Raw genomic sequence first — 21,484 nt, 5'->3', positions numbered from 1 at the left:
TAAAATTGTGAAACTTTTTGTACCAGAGGGGCCTAGGCTTGGGGAAGGGAACCCTGAGAGGCCCAAATAAACTGTAAGCATTAAGAAGCTTGGTGAAGGGGAACCCAGGAGAATTGCTGTGAACTGTTTTGTTTTGTTGCAAGAGCCCTACCCGGAAGATCCCAAAGGCATCTTTTTGAGTTGAACTATTTTTAAACTGGCAGCAGGAATCCTAACGATAAGGACACTTGAATCCAACCTTATTTTCAATTTCTTTTTTTTGAACCACTATTTTTCTTTTAAGGAGACCCAACACCCCATTTGTTTCAAGAGTGAGGGCAAGCATAGGTTTGACACAGACCAGTTTTGTTTTGTGATTTACGTACTTTGACTCTCCTTAGAAACATCAGTTGAGGGAACCACCCCATTCGAGATAGGACAGGTTAGGCATTCCACCAACCCTACTACTTTTATTTATAAAGGTTTTCAACTGATATCCTTGTGTCTGTGTCTCTCTTGATATCAGGCCTGTCTCACAACTGTCAGATGTAAAATGTGGGAAAATGAGGGCAGCTGGCTTTCAGTAGCCTATAAAGACTGGGGGAGGGCTAGGTTGGGCTTCAATAGGGAAAGGGGATACCATGTCTCCCCTGTGGGTACCCCACTCCCAATACCCAAGGACCATCCACCCAGGTGATCCTCCCTCGCTTCTCCACCCAGGAACCAAACGCAATGGGCTTTCCTGGCCACCTGAGAAGAGGATCCAGGGGGAGTAGGATTGAGGATATCCTCAGGTTTCTCAGAGAATTCACAATCACACTTATCATGAAGGTGCCTTTCTCAGAAGTGCCCTCGCTCCAAGATTAGTGCATGCTTACATTATCTCCATCTTAATCCATAGAAAGACTACTGAAATCCACAGCTTCTTACTTATTTTATTAATACTGCATATCAAATCTTTGATGTGTCTCCTTAGTTCCAATTAGATCAGTCTTTGCAAAAAGTGGCTACGAGAAATTGTCACATTTCTTGTATATTTTAGCTGAAACATGCATTATTCAGTTATTGTTTTTACCGAGTCATATGCAAATACCATAGCAGCAAGCAGCACTGTATAAGTGGATGGAACCCTTATGACAAATGGAATCTGAGGCTCTTATGCAAGATGCTTCTGAGCACTGTATCCTTCAGTTATCCAGATGGGAGGCCATACTTGACCATTCAGGAGATTTTCAACCTTTAGCTCACCATATGATTTGGACTACAGCTCCCATCAGCCCTAGACAACACAGTTAATATTAATAGTGATGAATCATGGGAGTCATATTCTAAAATACTGGAGAGCCAGAGGTTGTAGAACCCCTGTCTTAAGAATAGGTTTAAAATGGAACAAATTATAAAAAAGTAAAGAACAGCAATACCAAATGAATTCATGATCTGGCCAATCCAGATACACTGCTTGGAGATTCGTGTTCAACAGATCACTTTAAATTGTACACAACTATTGTTTGCCAGATGCCAGGGGCAATATCATTCGATCTGCAGTGTGAAGGGACCCATTGTACTGGCATCGTGGGTGAAGTATCTGGTGGTCGTTGAATTTGCTGCCTGGCCAGAGGCATTTCCAGTTGGAGTTTGAAGAGTGCCTTGTGACCCATCTTTGATGAATTGTCCACATGGCTTAGCAGTACACTCTGCTTCACTGTGGGATTACGCTCATTCACCACCTGCCTTCTCCTCTGCAAGGTCAGTGATGTGTGTGCCCCAGCGGTCCCTCCGCATTCAGCGCCTGTGTGTGCTCGCTGCTAACTAGAACTAGCGCAGAGGAGGTTCCTGCTTTCCTCACCAGGCGATGGCCTGGTAATTCCTGTATTTCTGCTGAGTGCAGACTCCCTTCAGAAGGTCCTCAGTCCTGGGCTGATGATACCGAGAGGCGCTGGCGCAGGTGCTTGATGAAGTCCGCCTGAGACTGCGACATCACCTGGTTAATGATGGATTTAGGTATCCAGCCCTTCAACAGGAAAAATAGGAAAAGTATTTTAACATGTGTTGGGTGCAAAATTGCACAATAAAAAAATCTGTCTGTTTCGTACCCAATTAGAATCAGCTGTGTAGTGTAGCCTAACTATACCTCGCTCAATGATAGCATCAGTCCCCCTGACATATGTTTTTGTTTGACATTGGCTGAGATCACTTCCTGTTGTTGCCTATGTTAAGAAAGCAAGACAAACATGATTGTGGTTTCCTGTAGCTCTAGCCCCATGGAATCTAACTAATTCAAAGCAGGGAGCAGTCTTATCCATATCTCTAATATTATTTTTAATAAAGAGTTGAATGCAAAATATGAGGAGTATTATGCGAGTAGGCTGTAGCTTCTCCTCGGGTGGCCCCTGAACAGCGCACCCTGTTGACAAAAGCTTTTTCTGACACGAGCTGGTGCAGCCGTTGCGGGAAAAGAAGCACCTATGAAATGTATCCCATATCCCTGCCACCATTTATGACAATCTTTCTAAGGGTTATTTGACATGCTTCCTTTCTAATACTGGGGTTGCAATGCCAGGAACCCATTTAGCAGACGAATATCAAATACACCAGAAGTATCTATAGGAGAAACTCTTTTTTAGATTATAGTAGATTTGTGGCTTCAACTACAAAAACGAAAAAAAAAACTAGACCTTCCCATGGGCCCCACAGACCATCCCTCCTCTGCCATTGTATCTACCCTGCTACGCCAGAATTTTGATCAGGGTGGCAAATATTTTGTACGTTCCAGGCCCAAATCTCTGAACCGCACTCACCATAATAGTTCAGTATTCTCTCATTACGCTTCTTGATCAGAAAAGCCTTTAAGCATGAATCTTCCCCAAACCATGCTTATTTATTTATTTATTTATTTTAGTGATTCGCTTAGAAAAACAGCCTTTCACGCAGATGTAACAACAAGTACAAAACAAATACAAAATAGAAGATTTACATGGGAAGATAAAGTAACTAATGTCAAAAAGAAAAGAAGAAATCAAATATGTTCACATAATTTAAAAATCTGAAATTAGCCAGTGGAGACAAATCTCAACGTCGAGATAGTTAAAGAGATGTTCTTGCCACTTAGGAGTCGCAACCAGAAGTGGGGGGACGAAAGCATATCACAATCATATACATAGCGGGAAAAGTATAAGCAATGTGTAGAGATGCTTCTGCTTATGCTACAAGCTGTATAAGATAAGAGGTTGCCATGACCGTACCTTGAGGTCCATGTTCAGAAGCCAAGTGAAGTGCGTCCTCCTACTGTCATTCTCGAAGGGCCTCAGTATGATGCAGGTCAGACCTGCTTCGGCCCTATTTAAAAGAAAAGAGTAACAAAATAAGAACTTTTTTGGGGGGGATCAACAAAAAGTAAAAAAAATATTAACAAGGTTCTTCTGTGGCGAGCTTCTGTATTTTTATATCTTGGACATTTAATTGTTCCTGAAAGGTACTGGAATTTGAGAAGTGGGTGTTCTACTGGTAGCGGAGGGGCATTAAGAGCAGTGCCATTGCAAAATTCTCATCATTGCCACCACCCCTGGCTCAGGAAGGACCATTAGCATTCCTGGGAGCCAATCAGGATCCAGGGCTTCCGGGGAATAAGCATGGTACGGCCATGCTTCCTAACGGACCTCAGGATTCCAGACAAACACCAGTCACTGCCACGGTCTCCATCCGCTCCTGTCACCCACTCTCCCCACTGCTTTCTACCACTCCCCTCCTACCTGCTGCATTCTCCTCCTCTCTCCCTGTCCTGCCACCTCTACCCACTCCCTGTGTCTCGTCTCGCTGATTGTCCTGTGTCAGTAACATAGTGAGGGACTACCTTGGCCAGCCACGGAGTGTCCATTGCTCAGCAGCCCTAAACCAAAAGATTCCTACTCCCTTTCTTTTTCTACTAATCTCTTCAAGCGCCCTGGCCCCATGACAGGGGGCCTTATTGTTCAGAGCTACTGGACAACATGGGCTCTTATGCGTCCTCAGCCTGCCTCCCCTCTTTATGCACCTTTCAGGGATGGACTGGCCTAGAGGGAACTCTGGAGATTTCCCGGTAGGCCTCTGCACCCTGGGCCTCTTTTTTGTGGAAACCTATTTAATTTTCAAATGTTCTCATTGGAAAAGGTTTGGGCTTGCTGAAAATGTGTAACATGGATCCCTTTGAACATTATTTCCAGGGCCTCTTTTAGTTCCTAGTCCACCCCTGACACCTTTACCTCCCTCATGGCCATAAATCGATGATCCACGCTCATAAGAGCATGTATTTTCCACAGCTGCAGGCAATAATGCTTAATTTCTTGCCAACATGTAGTTGAGTCATAGTCCATGCCCATTCCTAGCGTTTATGTTATTTGTATCCGACTGCAAGGGAACTAAAATGCCAAATATTGAAGGCTCGCCATCTGAACGTACCTGACCAGTCCTTTCCTCGGGGGCATCAGCTCGGACTGGGTGGCTGTGCCGACCAGGTAAATAGCAGAGCCCTGTCTCCAGCAGTGACGGACGCTCACAAAATCTCTTTGGCCAATCAGGTTCCCCAGGGTTTCTGCCGTTACTTCACGAGTGACCAGGGTATGCTTTCCAATTCGCTGAAGGATCTGAAGGGAAATGGGATTCATGAGTTTGAATGGATTTACAAATGAAGTCGCGAGTACAGTTCAGCTGAGGTAAGATTCGCTCGTTGGTGTGTCAAACTTCTTTGCTCGTTGGCTGTTCAAAAGTAGTCCTCACAGATGGTGCTCAAAGGGGCTATTTACGTTTGGTTTTCTTCCAAGTGGCTTGACAAAAGTTGTACTAAGCACTTAAAGCTAAGCATTTGCTTTCCAACTGATATTTGATGCAAGCTTTTGCTCGGTTTAGCTGCTAATTATAAGGGCCTTCATAGGAAGCAAAGGAGGATCTTAAAGACAGAGCCAGAGATATACACAACGCGCGCACGCGCGAACACCACACACACACACATGTAGAGGAAGTGAGATAAGGAGCCTCATTACGAGGTTGGTGGCATCTCATCGGGAATTCCACTGAGATACCACCAAACTGTATTGCCTGTACTGCCACTTCATCGGCAGTATTACTACTGGCAGTAATATTGGGGATTTTTGGCGGTATTACCACCAGCAGAAGCTGGAAGTCGATCCTCTACTTTACCTTCAAAAATGAAGGTAACAGGATTACTTCCACTTTTTTCCCGCCCTGCCAAAGTCGTCTGAAAGCAAGGAGTGAATAGAAAAGAGAGGAATCGTGGTTTATCAAAAGAGAATCAAAATAAAGAAAATAAATCCACATCTTTCACCGCGAATAACAGAAACTATGCGCATCTCGACCTCATAATAACTGCAACTGAGAGCTACACCATTTCAATCTACATTAAAACATTTACAATGAAGCTTTCATTGAGATCTTCTGACATGCAGACATGTATTTCACGTGGAATTGAAGTCTATGGACAAATAACGAGCCAACACATTCCAGATCAGGGCAAAACACATATGCACACACACTTGACCTCCATCTCTGCAATAATAGGCTAATGCATAGAACTGTCCCCAGCAGTGGGTTCAGAGGGCAGCTAAGAAGATGTTCATCTCTTATAAGCATCCAGAAAGGGAAAGTCTATGTTTACAACCTAGAGTCCCATATATCGCTGCTGCTGCCGCCGCCGGGGCATTAAAACATGGCCGTCCAGGACTTTCACACAACTACCCTAGTTCTTGAGATTACTAGAGCAAGCCTTAGAAAGCCACTGCACTTCTTGTTTCAATTTGTAATCCTATATCTTGCACTTGCTCCTACTCCCCTTCCCCTGGCACTTCTCCCCTTCCCTCTCCCCTGCACTTGCGCGATCTCAATGTCACTGGGCCTAGTAAGATCGCTGTCTTGTTCCCTACTTTTCCCCTCCCTTGCCTTGTCGCGCCTTGAAACACGTGTGTATAGGCGCGCTATAAATAACATATCATATCATATGTTTGTATGTATGTGCACACTGGCATGGAGGGCACATGGATGGAAAACAGGTCACACTCAAAGCTCACTCTCAGCAAGGCATGTTACCGTTTAGATTGTTTTTCTGTGCCCACTTAAAACATGCAACCCTCCGCTTCCTGCAATAGGGTCAGGGTGGTCTCATGAACCAGGAGTTGGAATTTTTGAAGATCACAAGGGAAAAAGTAGCATCATTCACAGCAAACGTCATGCAGTTCACTCCCCTAATTCTGGGCTGAACCTGCTCCAAAGGCTCTCTATGCCAGACCCGACATAGGGATCGGTATGTATGTGGATTTTATGACCACAAAAATGGGACAAAAGTCTCTCTTGTGCTTCTGGCTTTCTGGTCGGTGGCTTGTGCCCCTGGCATGTGATGGGCGAGATCTTCTCCTGGTATCCCATATCTGTAGTGGTGGTCACTCAGTGGTTTGGCACAAACAAGGCTGGTGTCTCACAATTCCTGAGACATAGGCATGAGGCCACCTCTGAACTAACCCTGGTTTCCTAGCCCCCTCGCCCATGAGAATCCCTTGTCACATCTCCTGGACGCCTCGCCACATGCTTTTACTGCTGGAGCCCATCTGTGCACCCCTCTCCTCATACTCTCTGGCCACTAGCTTCACCTGCACCTCATCAATGCTTTGCCACATACTTGTTCCTGTATCCGCCACAGGCTCCCCCTTGTCAGTTTCAGTGTTCACCCCTGCCCTTCTCCTAGTTGCCGCCCACCTGTCAGCACTCCCCGCCTCCTGACTTACTTCACCTTCTCCACCTCCTCCTGATATCTCCCGCCATTCTTCTTTGATCTTCACGTCCTCCTCTCTCTTTCTAATCTCCTCTCTTCTGCCACCTGCTTCCTTGTGTCCCTCCACCATCTCTACTGCTCTGCCTCCAAACACCCACACTACTCTGCTTTGACTTCCGCCTTTTAAATGCCTGAAGGGCTGGTAATTGGTGATTTAAATGGTATAGGGGTTTCATATGTGGCGGATGTGAAATGGCTGAGCCAGAGTGGATGGATACTTTGACAGGTACGTCCAGTTCAGTGGATTTTCACTTTGCAGGTTGTTGGGCCCAGACACTGAATAAGGGGGCTGCCATCTTGGATTTGTCGTTTTCGGACATCACTGTGCAGAGCTGTCAGCTTGTGCTGACTCGCTCTCTCATCCTAGTGCAGGCTCCAAGAGACCAATGCTGCACCCTGGTGCTGCACTCTCGCTCACATGCTGGCTTTTTTACAGTCAGGATTAGATAGCTGCCTCTACCACAGTGAGCGTGTGTTGGCAGAAACAAGGTATGCACGATTTCTGGCCACCTTGATTCCAGATTAGGAGTTGCTTTTTTTTTCCTATGGGGCGGAAATTTCTTTAACTTCAACAAGGTAAATGGTCCTCAAATCTAGCGATCCCTACACCTGTGGGTGGCATGGTGGGGCTAGCCAGGGGATCCTGCCCAATGTGCCCCTTTGGTGCAGCATCACATGCCCTTGGGGGCCTCTGACATCCACATCCGTGTGGTCAAGCAGGGGACGTCAACACAAAATCCTTATGTCAGATAATAGATAAACAATGATCTATCAACTTTCATCTTTAAGAGGTGAAACATGTCATGGATAATCCTTTGCAGTACTGCTATACCTTGTGTTAATAAACCTTTATTTGAATATTAGAGAGAGAGGATTGAGGGAGGGAAGGGGGTAGAGGTAGAGAGAGAAAAGGCCGCCCGGAGAAATAGAAAAAGGGAGCTGTGGCTTTGGAACTACGCCTCAGTGGTAATGTCTTTAGCAACCACCAATCAAATTTCACTGGGGCCTTATTTCCACAATACAATCAGGTACTCCTCCAATCAGAATGATGCACAACTCAGCAGACTTCATGTCATCTTCCACTGAGTTGCCCACCAGAAGCCATGAAACGCTTACCTCTACTTTGCTGACAGCGGGGTTCCAGTCATTCATCTCCACCAGTTTCTCAAACAGCTGGTAGTAGAGCGCATCGGCTGGATAATCCAAGATGGCTTCAGCTCGGAAGACTTTACCAATTCTGGGGAAACCTTTACTGAGCACACAATCTCCGCTTGCCTATCAAGGGACAGATTGCTTATCATAGTCTGACAAATATTTGAATGCAAGGCATTTTCGCATATTTTATGACAACTTACATTGCTAAACAATACACATTTGAAACTGCGATGCTGAAGCTGAATGGTTGAATATGCAAATCAGTCAGTGCAGAATTGAAGACATCCCATAAGCATTGAGGCAACATACACGTGCTTCGAGTGAAGGTTTATATTAATTGATCAGGTATTGATCTATTTGATTTAGTGTATGCCTTGGACGGATAGCTTTGTCTTACAAAAAACATTCTTAATAAACAAAAAATAGATGTGTTGGAGCTTTTGCACTGTGCACAGTCACAAAGTAGAATCACCTCCAGTTAAAGAAAAATCCTCCTAAAAGAGGTATATTCTGATCTGTACACACCTTAGTCAAGACCCTCTCAATAAAGAGCGTCTGCTGTGTTCCTGCAGATGAAGTATGTAGGCATACATCTATTAGATGTGTTTTGGCTACTATGTGTCGCTTGCAACACCTATAAGCCTAAACTATTGCATTAGAGTACAGATAAGGAGAAATGGCATATGAGGAGGGACACACAGCTTGCAGGTGTTTGGTTATTTGCCCATCCATGACCATGCTAATCCCTATGGCCATTCCCACCCAGTTCCTGCCCCTCCCTGCCCAAAACCCTTCCTCATGAGAACTCTTCGAGCTTGCTTTATTCAAGCCTCACCATCAAACGTATACCATCAAACGTATGTGCTGGAAGTGCCTGCCAGCTTTTTTTTTCAAATCTCTTGAGAGTTAATGACTTAATTGGAGTTGTAAACCCACTACTGGTGTAGTAAAAATGTCCTAACCATGTTGCCTTCAGCCACTCCATTTATAAGCACTCTGTGCGTCCTACACTGAATAAACAAGCATTGGCAAAGCCAACAGTTTTGGCTTATGTATAAGTATTAGGCATTTGCCAGGCACTGCTGTTAGATACCCAGGTACTTCCATCATTTTTCATCTGCTATAATCAATGGGCAGTTGATACCACTGCGGCTGTTTATGTTTATGTTATGTTTATGTTTATTGAATTTATATAGCGCTTTAAGCCAAAGCACTTTACAATATAACAACAGGTACAAAAGTGAGAGAAACATATTTACAAACAGGAACAGGTCATTAAAACAATAAGTAGAACTATTTACAAGGGGGGGAGAGGGTAGGGGGAGGACAGAGGAGGGGGTAGGTGAAGGAGTAACGGTGTAGGATTTGAGTTAGAGGGGAGGGGGACGGGGGATGGGAAGGGAAAGGGGGGAGTGATCTGGTGTCCTCATTGCCCTTAAGTAGTATATGTTACCAATTTAAGGTCAGAGGGGAAGGAGAGAGGATGGGGGAGTGGAGGAGGGGGCAAGGGTAGGAGGGGAGGGGTAGGGAAGGGAAGTCGGGGAGGGTCAAGAAGATGGGCTTTCAGGGAGTGGCGGAAGGATGAGTAGGTAGGGGCCGAGCGGATGGGGAGCGTGAGGGAGATTCAGTGTAGGGGGGCCAAGAGTTGGAAGGAGCGGAAGAGTGAGGAGGCACATGGGGCTGGGGGTACAGTGAGGAGGTAGAGGTTTGCTGAGCGGAGAGAGCGGGAGGGGGAGTAAAATGAGAGGAGGGAGGAAAGGTAGTTGGGTGCCAGGTCGTGGAGAGATTTGTAGACAAGACAGAGGAATTGAAATTTCAGTTGTGAGAGGATATGAAGCCAGTCAAGTTGAGAGAGAGAGGAAGAGATAGAGTCACGGGGGCCGAGGAGACATAGAGTATGGATAGAGGAGTGGTAGATGGATTTTAGGGAGTTAGGTGAGAGAGAGGGAGTCCAAAGAGGAGAGGGGAGCAGTAGAAGAGGCGAGAGAAAATAAGGGAGATTAGGAGTTTGGAAGCATGGAATGTGAGCGAGGAGCGGATCTTGCGGATGTTATAGAGGTGGTGGCGACAGGCTCAAGAGGTTAGAGAGATGTGGTTGGAGAAGGAGAGAGAGGAGTCAAGGTGGAGGCCGAGATTGCAGACATGGGAAGATATGGGGAGGTTGGAAGGAGGAAAGTGGATGAAGGGCGGGGGAGAAGGGGAGAGAGTGTTAGGAGGGAAGAAACCCATTTCAGTCTTGTCACTATTGAGGGACAGAAAGTGGGATGACGTCCAATCTTTTAAGGCCGTGATGCAGGAAGAAAGAGTGAGGTGGAGGTCAGATTTGAAGGAGGAGAAGGAAAGAAAGAGTTGGGTGTCATTGGCGTAGAAGTGGTGGGAAATGCCGAAAGAAGAAATGACTGAGGAGAGAAGGGAGGTACAGAGAGAGAATAGAAAGGGTCCCAGCACGGAACCCTGAGGGACGCCATAGTTCAGGGGGAGGCAGGTGGAGGTAAGGCCGCCCCAGGAGACAGTGAAGGATCGATTGGAGAAGTAAGAGGTGAGCCAGGAGAGGACAAAGTCTTTGAAGCCGAAGGAGGACAGTGTGCTAAGAAGTAAGGGGTGACCTACGGTATCAAAAGCTGCAGAAAGATCAAGGAGGATGAGGATTGAAGATTGCTTAGCGTAGCGAGCAGTGAGGAGAGAGTTGAGGACATAGGTGAGAGCAGTTTCAGTGGAGTGTTTAGGGCTGTGCCTGGTAAGTGCCATTCCCATGCCTGCACAAAAAACAAAACTGTTGACATTGCCAACGCTTGTTTATAAAGTTCCCATTCGATAGAAAGTAGTCCCAGGCAGGCCAATTTCGCATAGATCACAGTTAAATAGAGTACGCACGGGTGAAGGGTTTTTTCCCTTCTGGTGAACGGCAAACAGATCATGAGTGCAATATTCTGGTAAATACGCTATTTTGGCAGAAAGCGAAATCTGGATTTTGCCCGACAGATTACCAGACCTTTCCGGAACCTTTGTGACATAGGAAGAAAATCACGAAAATGTCTCAAATGCTCATGCGTTTTTTTATTCGCTCCTGCAGGTGGTGAAACACTTGTGTATACGCGCGTTATAAATGCCATATCATATTATACTCGCAAACCACGTGGCTTTAATTCACAAGACTGCGTCAGTAGCGGACAAATATATTTGCATGTCTCCGATACAGTTTTCAGAATCAGGGTCAGTCTTTTTCTGAAGAAATATGGAGTGACATGCGCTCTTGGAAATGCAGCCCCCTCCAAAATGGGGTACGTTTCCAAGTGCGTCTACCATGCAACTCTTTCCACTGAACCTTTCTGCTCGTGTCATATCACAGGTGCAGAAAATAGTGGAAGGCTGTCATACCTGACTAGCGTTGGTATTATTTTTTGCAAATCCGCCGACAGTGACGGCCCTTTAATGCGTGTGGGCATCGATGCTGTTGAGATTGTGACGTCGATTTTTAGTTGCATGTATTGAGTCATATGTATGGAGTTTGGTAAGCAATATTGCTCATTCGAATTTGAATGGTATTTGTGATTTTTAAACGACACGGTTTAGTAACGTTTTGCATATGCATGATTTATGGAACGGTACAGTACATAATTAAATCATTTGCAAGACGGACAAAGGACAATGAGCCGCGGGAGGCGTTAAGTCCTCTCACACTTTCTGCTCTGGTAGTTCAGCGCTATCACTGCCGCCTGGCGGTTAACCAGAAAATGACCTTCCCTTACCGCATATGAAGATTATCAAGTCTCAGAGATAGAAGTTAACACGATGAGGCTGGTTACGTGGTGCACACAGGAAAACAACTATATTCCTGGAATCTTTACACAGTGGCAAGAGATTACTGAGTATTTAGACTTCAGGTTTTCTGTGGTCTAGCGTTTACATTATGCCCATAAAAGCTCTGTTGGGTCGTCTGGAACTGCATTATTGCTTCTGTGTCCACTGGCCAAAATGTACTTAATCACTGGAAAACATGTTTCTTGATATTTATCTTTACACTGTCCTTCCTTTCTTCTTAAGGCCAGTCTCCCTTTAATCCTACCTTGCTTTCGTTCCCCTGGCACCCCTTCTATCTACATTCCTTCCTACCGCTCTATTCTCTCCTTGTTTCTACTTTCTGCATTTCTTCCCTCAGTAATTCCTATCTTTATACTTTACCTCCTCGCAAAGTCCCTTTTCTTTCTTTCTCTCTCCCAACCTGCCCCTTAATGCTGTTTCATTCGACATTCCTTCCTCCTTTCCCTCACCTCCGCCCTTCCTGCCATTCTTTCTCGTCGTTATTTCTGGTTCTACTTTTTTCAAATCTGCTTGACTTTCATCTTTACCAAATCTGTACCATGGGGCATGTTAATTAGCACGAAAAATAGAGAGGGACGTAAAATGCAGAGTAATATTTACTCTGTCTGTTGCGTAACGCAGTGACAGCAAGGGGAAAGCTGGGAATCAAGCAGCATACAGAGTGAAACAGGAAGAACGCGATTAGCACTGCACATTACCCAACCCAGCAGCACCATTTCTATCGAATTCAGAAGGATACAATGCTGAGTGGGCCTCACAAGGAATCAAAGCAAGGACCTGTAGTGAACATCAGACAGTGAGTGGGCAACTAACAGAGATTTCCGGCCGCATACGAGGGCTCTGCCAGCCTCAATGACATCATTGAAATCATTTATGACATCACATATGACACCACATTTGTGGAACAGTGATTTATTGGCTTGCAAGTACCGTGCTCTTTCACACACTCTGCCTGCCAATTTGTAGACAATGTGAATGTGTCCCGTGATGTAGTAGTCCCTTGCCTGGCTCTGGGGACATCTAGTGGGGGACCAAGGGGACCAGGTAGGTCTGCAAGCAAGTAGATGACGGACCGGGGCACATCGCTGGTCACTCCTACTTCGTCTCTATCACAGGTTAGGGGAGAGTCACACGACACTCGTTAACCATGACAACCCCTAAATCTTGAGGGGCGAAGCCATTTTAGAACCACTAAAATAAGGCTCTGCCTATGCTAAAAAAAAGCGGTTTATGTAAACGGTTTATGTATTCCTGGAGTAGGAGATGTTATAAACACTGTCTTGTTAAAATAACTCAATACTGCACGGGAGGTAAAGCATCCAGCAAAGGAAATAACTCGCTTTAACATGGGTAGCACACTGCCGCTCAGACATCAGAGGCCTATCACATTTTCCAGTGCCCTGGCTCGGTGAGCCTGCCAGACATCAGAGGCCTATCACATTTTCCAGTGCCCTGGCTCGGTGAGCCTGCCAGACATCAGAGGCCTATCACATTTTCCAGTGCCCTGGCTCGGTGAGCCTGCCAGACATCAGAGGCCTATCACATTTTCCAGTGCCCTGGCTCGGTGAGCCTGCCAGACATCAGAGGCCTATCACATTTTCCAGTGCCCTGGCTCGGTGGGCATGCTCAGACATCAGAGGCCTATCACATTTTCCAGTGCCCTGGCTCGGTGAGCCTGCCAGACATCAGAGGCCTATCACATTTTCCAGTGCCCTGGCTCGGTGAGCCTGCCAGACATCAGAGGCCTATCACATTTTCCAGTGCCCTGGCTCGGTGAGCCTGCCAGACATCAGAGGCATATCACATTTTCCAGTGCCCTGGCTCGGTGGGCATGCTCGGACCTCAGAAACACATTACATTTTCCAGTGCCCTGTCTCAGTGGACCTGCTCAGACATCACAGGCATATCACATTTTCCAGTGCCCTGGCTCGGTGGGCATGCTCAGACATCAGAGGAACATTACATTTTCCAGTGCCCTGGCTCGGTGGGCATGCTCAGACATCAGAGGCATATCACATTTTCCAGTGCCCTGGCTCTGTGGGCATGCTCAGACATCAGAGGCATATCACATTTTCCAGTGCCCTGGCTCGGTGGGCATGCTCAGACATCAGAGGAACATTACATTTTCCAGTGCCCTGGCTCTGTGGGCACGCTCAGACATCAGAGGCATATCAAATTTTCCAGTGCCCTGGAGCGGTGGGCATGCTCAGACATCAGAGTAACATTACATTTTCCAGTGCCCTGGCTCGGTGGGCATGCTCAGACATCAGAGGCATATCACATTTTCCAGTGCCCTGGCTCGGTGGGCATGCTCAGACATCACAGGCATATCACATTTTCCAGTGCCCTGGCTCGGTGGGCATGCTCAGACATCAGAGGAACATTACATTTTCCAGTGCCCTGGCTCGGTGGCTCGGTGGGCATGCTCAGACATCATAGGAACATTACATTTTCCAGTGCCCTGGCTCGGTGGGCATGCTCAGACATCAGAGGCATATCACATTTTCCAGTGCCCTGGCTCTGTGGGCATGCTCAGACATCAGAGGAACATTACATTTTCCAGTGCCCTGGCTCGGTGGGCATGCTCGGACCTCAGAAACACATTACATTTTCCAGTGCCCTGTCTCAGTGGACCTGCTCAGACATCACAGGCATATCACATTTTCCAGTGCCCTGGCTCGGTGGGCAAGCTCAGACATCAGAGGAACATTACATTTTCCAGTGCCCTGGCTCTGTGGGCATGCTCAGACATCAGAGCAACATTACATTTTCCAGTGCCCTGGCTCGGTGGGCATGCTCAGACAGCAGAGGCATATCACATTTTCCAGTGCCCTGACTCTGTGGGCATGCTCAGACATCAGAGGCATATCACATTTTCCAGTGCCCTGGCTCTGTGGGCATGCTCAGACATCAGAGGAATATTACATTTTCCAGTGCCCTGGCTCGGTGGGAATGCTCAGACATCAGAGGCATATCACATTTTCCAGTGTCCCAGCGCGGTGGGCATGCTCAGACATCAGAGGAACATTACATTTTCCAGTGCCCTGGCTCGGTGGGCATGCTCAGACATCAGAGGAACATTACATTTTCCAGTGCCCCGGCTCGGTGGGCATGCTCAGACATCAGAGGAACATTACATTTTCCAGTGCCCTGGCTCGGTGGGCATGCTCAGACATCAGAGGCATATCACATTTCCCAGTGCCCTGGCTCTGTGGGCATGCTCAGACATCAGAGGAACATTACATTTTCCAGTGCCCTGGCTCGGTGGGCATGCTCAGACATCAGAGGCATATCACATTTTCCAGTGCCCTGGCTCGGTGGGCATGCTCAGACATCAGAGGAACATTACATTTTCCAGTGCCCTGTCTCGGTGGACCTGCTCAGACATCAGAGGCATATCACATTTTCCAGTGCCCTGGCTCGGTGGGCATGGTCAGACATCAGAGGAACATTACATTTTCCAGTGCCCTGGCTCGGTGGGCATGCTCAGACATCAGAGGCATATCACATTTTCCAGTGCCCTGGCTCGGTGGGCATGCTCAGACATCGGAGGCATATCACATTTTCCAGTGCCCTGGCTCGGTGGGCATGCTCAGACATCAGACGAACATTACATTTTCCAGTGCCCTGGCTCGGTGGGCATGCTCAGACATCAGAGGCATATCACATTTTCCAGTGCCCTGGCTCGGTGGGCATGCTCAGACATCATAGGAACATTACATTTTCCAGTGCCCTGGCTCGGTGGGCATGCTCAGACATCAGAGGAACATTGCATTTTCCAGTGCCCTGGCTCGGTGGGCATGCTCAGACATCAGAGGCATATCACATTTTCCAGTGCCCTGGCTCGGGGGGCATGCTCAGACATCAGAGGCATATCACATTTTCCAGTGCCCTGGCTCGGTGGGCATGCTCAGACATCAGAGGAACATTACATTTTCCAGTGCCCTGGCTCGGTGGGCATGCTCAGACATCAGAGGCATATTACAATTTCAGCGGCACTCAGTGAGTGCACGCACACATCACTCACTCAGTGATCCCACACATGCAACAAGGGCACACCATGCATGGTCATCCAGATTGTCTGCTGATCACAGCAATGTCACATTTGTTTCTCTGTGGGCCAGGCACAGAGAGCTCCAGCAGGGAAATGGTGGTTAGTTCAAAAAATACTTTACTCTGCTCACCTTTGGATAAGATCAAGTACCATAATTGTTCTACACGTGGGGGCACTATGAGCAGCCTGGGGCAGTGCCGGACAGAGAAAAGAAGTACAAAATATTGGGTCAGCCCCAAAGCACACACAGGTGACCCCTATCAAGCACAGCTAATAAGCCACACGCTCATTTACATACACAGGTGCAGAGCCTCACAGCTAGCCCAACCACTGGGGGGTGGCCGTGTCAAATGGCTATTTAAGCAAAGTGATACGTTCAGACAGTGTGGGTGTTTGAAGGAGGGGCTGGCTGCAGGAGTTTGGAGGGAGTTGGAGAGCGGGGAAGGAGATTGGGGTGAGATTGGAGACAGAGAGAGGTTTGAGGAGCGGCAGGGCGATAGCCATTGGAAGGAGGTGGTTGGATTGCGTGTTAAGTAGGGGACTGGGTTAAGTCATCAGTCAAAAGTGGTTGGGTTCAGAGTTAAGGAGGAGGTTATTTTAAGACATCTTTAGAAGGACATTTTAATGACAGTTAAGGAGTAGGTGGGTTGTAAACATCTGAAGGAGAAGGTTGAACAATAACAGCAGAAAGGGGTAAAGGAGGGTAACACAGCCATAGTTAGCAGGCTCATGGAGGCTCGAGAGAGCATGTTTGGTTCAAGGAGAGACCCCATCTGAAGGATTAAAGTCCTTGGTGGTAGGAGGAATGAGTATGTGGTGTGGCATTGAGGAGGGACAGGAGCAAAGCGGGAGTAGAGAGGCATTGTGGGGGCAGGACACGACCCCAAAATTTGAATGTGACAGAGACCTCTTAAACTTGCCAGTGGAAACTGAGGAAGCCAAATCCAGTGACTCTGTCATGATGTAGCAGAGAAGCACTGTCTGTAGGGGCTACACAGTGAACTGGTATAGGTTATATCCCGCTAGTAAACACTAACAACCTGAGGCATACAGGAAAAAGCTTGAGACATACCCTGAGTGAGAAGAGAGTTACCCTGAAATTCAAGCAAAGGAACCTTGACACTGGTTGATACATACTGTTTTTATGTTAGCTTTCTGTTCAGCCACTTGCTGACCCCACTTGGCGTTAAGACACTTTCCTCTGACTAGTCTAGTGCACTCCCTACCCTACCTGACACTCAGTGATATGGTCCTCACTGTCTCCTCCCCTGGTTGCTTGTAGATCCATTGCTGCCAAATGCCCACCCTCACCCTCCCCGTTAGTTCCCCGCTCCTTTTTTCTCTGTTTCACTCGCTGTGTTCTCCCCCCTATGATTGGAAAGTGCTCTGTTGTTTCCTGAAATTAGGTCTGCACTCAATAACTACCCTAATAACAATAATAATAATAGACAGGTTCTGAGTTCAGCCGTCCCCAGCTTAGACTGTCCAACTACAGGTATTGTGACAAATTCCAGGGCATTTTCACTGCTTCCATGAAGAAGCCCCTTCCCATGAGGCCAGGGAGGTGAGGCCCCAACCCGATAGTCCCCCTGGGGATGGTACTCTGCGGGTCGATGTCTTCGGGAGGGAATCGCTCTATGGGACCAGTGACGATCCCCTTGGGAGAACGCAGTAACCTCCTCCTTCCGTTAATTCACCTCTGTCCTTGCAGCACACTCAATACCCTGTAGTTCCCCAAACTTACCTCTGTAGAGTTGAGGAAATTAAGTCCCAAGAAAACACTGAGACAAAGAAGAGTACTACTGAACTTCATGGTGATCATCAGTTCAGTACTCTGATGAGGAGGAAGGATGGAGTAATGAGGAGTGTGCAGTCCAGTCGTTGGAGACTGCCTATTGGCTATACAGAGTACATATCAAAGGAAGGACTTAGTCATTGGTCGAGCATGTCCCTGAGGAACCGAGAGCAAAGTTTGAGTCCTACAGAGATACAGGGAGAAGTTGCCGAATGGCACACCGGTGGAGGAAAACCGCTGTCTCTGAAGCTGCGTCAAAGAACTCGCAGTGCATGGGAAACCGAAGTGAAACCAAGCAGCCAGGTAACTTGGGACACCTACAGGAACAAAGCCGTGCAGTACGTCTCGCTGAAGCTGGAGCAGTGATGCAAACTGCAGCGGGAGCAGAAAGAGAAGGATCAGAAGCTTGTCCAGAGAGTCAGAGAAGCCCGAGCAGGAAGCAACGCAGCGGGAACCTGAAAACAAGGTGCAAGTGATGTCTGGATCCATGAGAGGGCTAGCGACTAAAGAGAGTCAGCCTAATAAGGATCAGGTACCGATAAGGAATAAAGCTGATTATATACGGGTCGAAGACCCTAAAACAGACATAAGGACACAAGCATATGCTGCATCAGTAAATACACGGGTCCAAGATCGTAAGATAAATATATGGACACTGAAATATGCTGCACCAGTAGACTCTTGGCAGGGGAGTAAACCAAGTGTCCTTAAGGACCAATACAACGAGATCTGGTATAAAGCAAAGAGGCAGATGACATGCGAGTCAAGGACCCTAAGAGAAATATATTGACACAAACATATGTTGCGTCAGTAGACGCTTGGCAGGAGACTAAACCAAGCGTCCTGGAGAGCCAATACCAAGGTGTCTGAGACCTAAGTGAACTACAGAGGCAAAGCCAAAGTAAATGAGTCTGGGACCCTGAGATAGCCAAAAAGAGGGAAAGTGAAAGAAATTGTTTAAAGTATCTTATGTGGAACAGTACCTGATAGGGAAGAACACCTGGTCTGTTCACTTGGACATTGAGTAATATTATGTGGAAAACCTGCAAAAGCAACACAGCAGGGTCTGGGACCCATATCAAGTTAGGCAAGGTCCAGAAGAGCAAACTACAAGGGTCAGGGACCCACACAAGAGCAAAGAAGCAAAAAATCAAGGGGCTGAGGCCCAAAGCAAGAAGGAGACAACCCATAGGGGTCTGGGATGAGAAACGCAATGAGTTGAAAGAAGGGGTTGTGAACCTATTACCATAGGAAGAGACCATTTCTGAGTTATGTGGTCAGGTCTGGCAGGATAGTGCACCAGACTTGGCACTTCAGTTTTGAGTTGGAAAAAGATCCCAGGGGAAGACGTCCCCCTGTCACAAGGAAAATATGTTTTGTGCTAAAGAAGTCTACGGCTAAATCTGGTAGGAAAGTAAACCAGACTTAACCCTACATTTGGGAATTGAGGACAAGAACAAGGCGAAGAGACTCAACACCCTCCTTTTGATACTTGAGAACTGTGTCTGGAGGGTCACTTATTGTGTTTTCACTCTATGAACTGAACTTTAAACGTCTGTATCTAGAACGTGAGTATCTAGATCAACAAGACGCCCAGTTTTTCCTTAGTTAGTTTAGTGTTAGGGACGGAAACAAGTTTGAACACAGGACGGTGGACTTTATACATTACAAAAGACATCCTGAAAGAGTCCTTAGTGTTTTTGTTGAGGTAGAGAAACCCCTCATAGAAGTAGGGTAAAATAGGTTTTTCCTTTTCTTCGTATGCAAATAAGTCTTTGCCGACAAGCATGCCACCACTGTGTCAAACCCGCACTTCTGAACCCGCACAGTATTTATGCATGCTGTGTTCCTGCTGTTACCCTGCTCATGAGCCCCTTCTTGCCTCTTGTAGTCCAACTTCTCACTGCAATAATCTATTCCTGGGGTGGCGCTACAGTACCACCAAAGGTAACTGCTATTACTGCCAGTGGTTAACGGAGGTGCATCACCTCGCTACAGGGTTACCACTGTTTTGGCAGTTACGTTTTATGAAATACTACTGGCTGTATGTCAATTACTCTGCATTATTAATTAAATAGCTAAATTGAGGTTGTGAATAACATACTGTGCCCATATCTCTTCTGATATTTTTATTTGAGACCATTTTTATGACAGTTATCACAAATGTATGATTACTTTCACTCCAAATGTACATACATCATGCCAGATTGGAGTCTGCCTTCCTAGGGATCAGCTGATACCTGGATCACAAAAAGTACGTATTTTGGCCACAACTATTGAGCGCCCTTTGACCAACACGAGTTTCACACTCCAGATTACAGTGTGTGACTAAGAGTCGTGATTCAGGGCAACATATTTATCAATTCTCAATGTTAACAACTGTTTCCATGTATTTCAGAATACAGCGATTCATCCATCCATGTTTGGATGATAGAAATTGTATAAGAATAAAAAACAGGTCTCATTCACAACATTTAATAGAAAGGTGTTTGCGATATCCTGAGGGTTTGAAGTACTAATCCTGTGAAGGTCTGATTAGAGCTTAGAACCAACCAGGAACAGTGCTAAAGGCTTGAAGGCTTTTGCACCAGCAAGGCTTTGAAAGGTTTTCTGAATTTCAAGGGCGTTGGTCCGGATTAAAGTTCTTGGGAAAGATTGTTCCACCGTTCTGCTCCCCCGGTGGCAAGCCTTTTACTTCCTGTCCTCTTGGATATGTGAGGTGGTTGTTTCAATTTGTTGGGAGTAACGGAATGGAGGCCGCGTTGGAACATGCCATGATGAACTCTTTATCATGTATTTATTTATTTAGATTTGTAGAGCGAACTGCGGCCCGCGGGCATCGAGGCTCTATAAGATGAACGTAGGAAGGCTTGATTCAGGGTTACATGAATGCTGCCCACAGAGTTTGACTTATTGGTGGGTACAAGTTAAAGGTACTGAGATGGATACAGTATAGGTTACAACATTGTGATGTATGTGATGCTACTTAGGTTTGCAAAGAGCAGCGAGGCTGCAAATATGGCTTTGTAAAGCTAGAAAACAAGTGCTGCCTAGCATTGCAACTCAACCAAGGAAATACTAAAGAGGAAGAGAGTGGCAGAAGTTAATAAAACTAAATGAAAGACTAAGGGCCTCATTACGAGGCTTGCGCTGACGGAATGAAGGGGGCCGGTACGGGATCAGCCCCCTTCATTCCGTCAGGGCTGATTACGAGCTTCCCATCACGGGACCCGGATCAGACGCCTGGTAAAACCAGGTGTCCCTTCTGGGTCCCGCGAGGGGAAGAGGGAGGTAACAACGGGACACTTATAATGTGCCCGTTGTTACCTCCATCCCCATTCCCATTGAGCCCTTTGGGGGCTCAAATGGGAATGGGGAATGGTTCCTGCAAGGAGGACTTGCCGGGACCTCCTATGTCAGAATGACCCGGTAAATCCCCATTGCAGGAACCCGGAAAAGGAGCCCGGTTTGAAGGCAGCCATGGAGCTAACAGCTCCATGGCTACCTGCAAACTTGTAATGAGGCCCTAAGTCTTTCCTAAAAAACGAAGACTCTTCTCGAGTTCTTAAATTGTCTGAAAGAGAGTTCCACAGCTGGAGGACAATAGCCAAAAAAAGCTTGCTCACCTGCTCTTATAAGTCTCGTGAGATTTGCTTAACAACTTGAACCTCACGTGAGTTTCCACGGTGGGCTACAGGAGAGCCTGGGAAACATACTCTTGATGTCTAACTCTTAGCAACGTCGAAGCCATCACATCTTGCATCCTTTCCAGGAGGCTAAGAAGATATTAAGGAATATCGTGTTAGCCTCCTCATGTGTACCATTGAAAAATGCCAAATGGGAAAGATCTAGAGACATTTTGGAA

The 21,484-nt window shown here is 46.7% G+C and overlaps 1 protein-coding gene across 1 annotated transcript in view; it reads right to left on the bottom strand.

The window, feature by feature from the left end:
• Nucleotides 1–895: 895 nt before the first annotated feature.
• Nucleotides 896–21,484, bottom strand: part of LOC138473685 (steroidogenic acute regulatory protein, mitochondrial-like) — a 41,265-nt gene continuing 20,676 nt past the window's right edge. The window contains exons 4-7 of the mRNA XM_069612185.1: nt 7,910–8,068; nt 4,414–4,598; nt 3,222–3,315; nt 896–1,990 (exon numbers count right to left, since the gene is read on the bottom strand). Of these exons, the coding sequence (XP_069468286.1) occupies nt 1,886–1,990; nt 3,222–3,315; nt 4,414–4,598; nt 7,910–8,068 (543 nt within the window). The 3' untranslated portion in view covers nt 896–1,885. The remainder of the gene's footprint in view (nt 1,991–3,221; nt 3,316–4,413; nt 4,599–7,909; nt 8,069–21,484) is intronic.

The sequence above is a fragment of the Ambystoma mexicanum genome, chromosome 8 (genome assembly GCF_040938575.1).
Source record: "Ambystoma mexicanum isolate Mex_15411 chromosome 8, UKY_AmexF1_1, whole genome shotgun sequence".
NCBI lineage: Eukaryota > Metazoa > Chordata > Amphibia > Caudata > Ambystomatidae > Ambystoma > Ambystoma mexicanum.
Note: the sequence above shows the minus strand (reverse complement) of the source record. Positions and strands in the feature narration are given on the sequence as shown.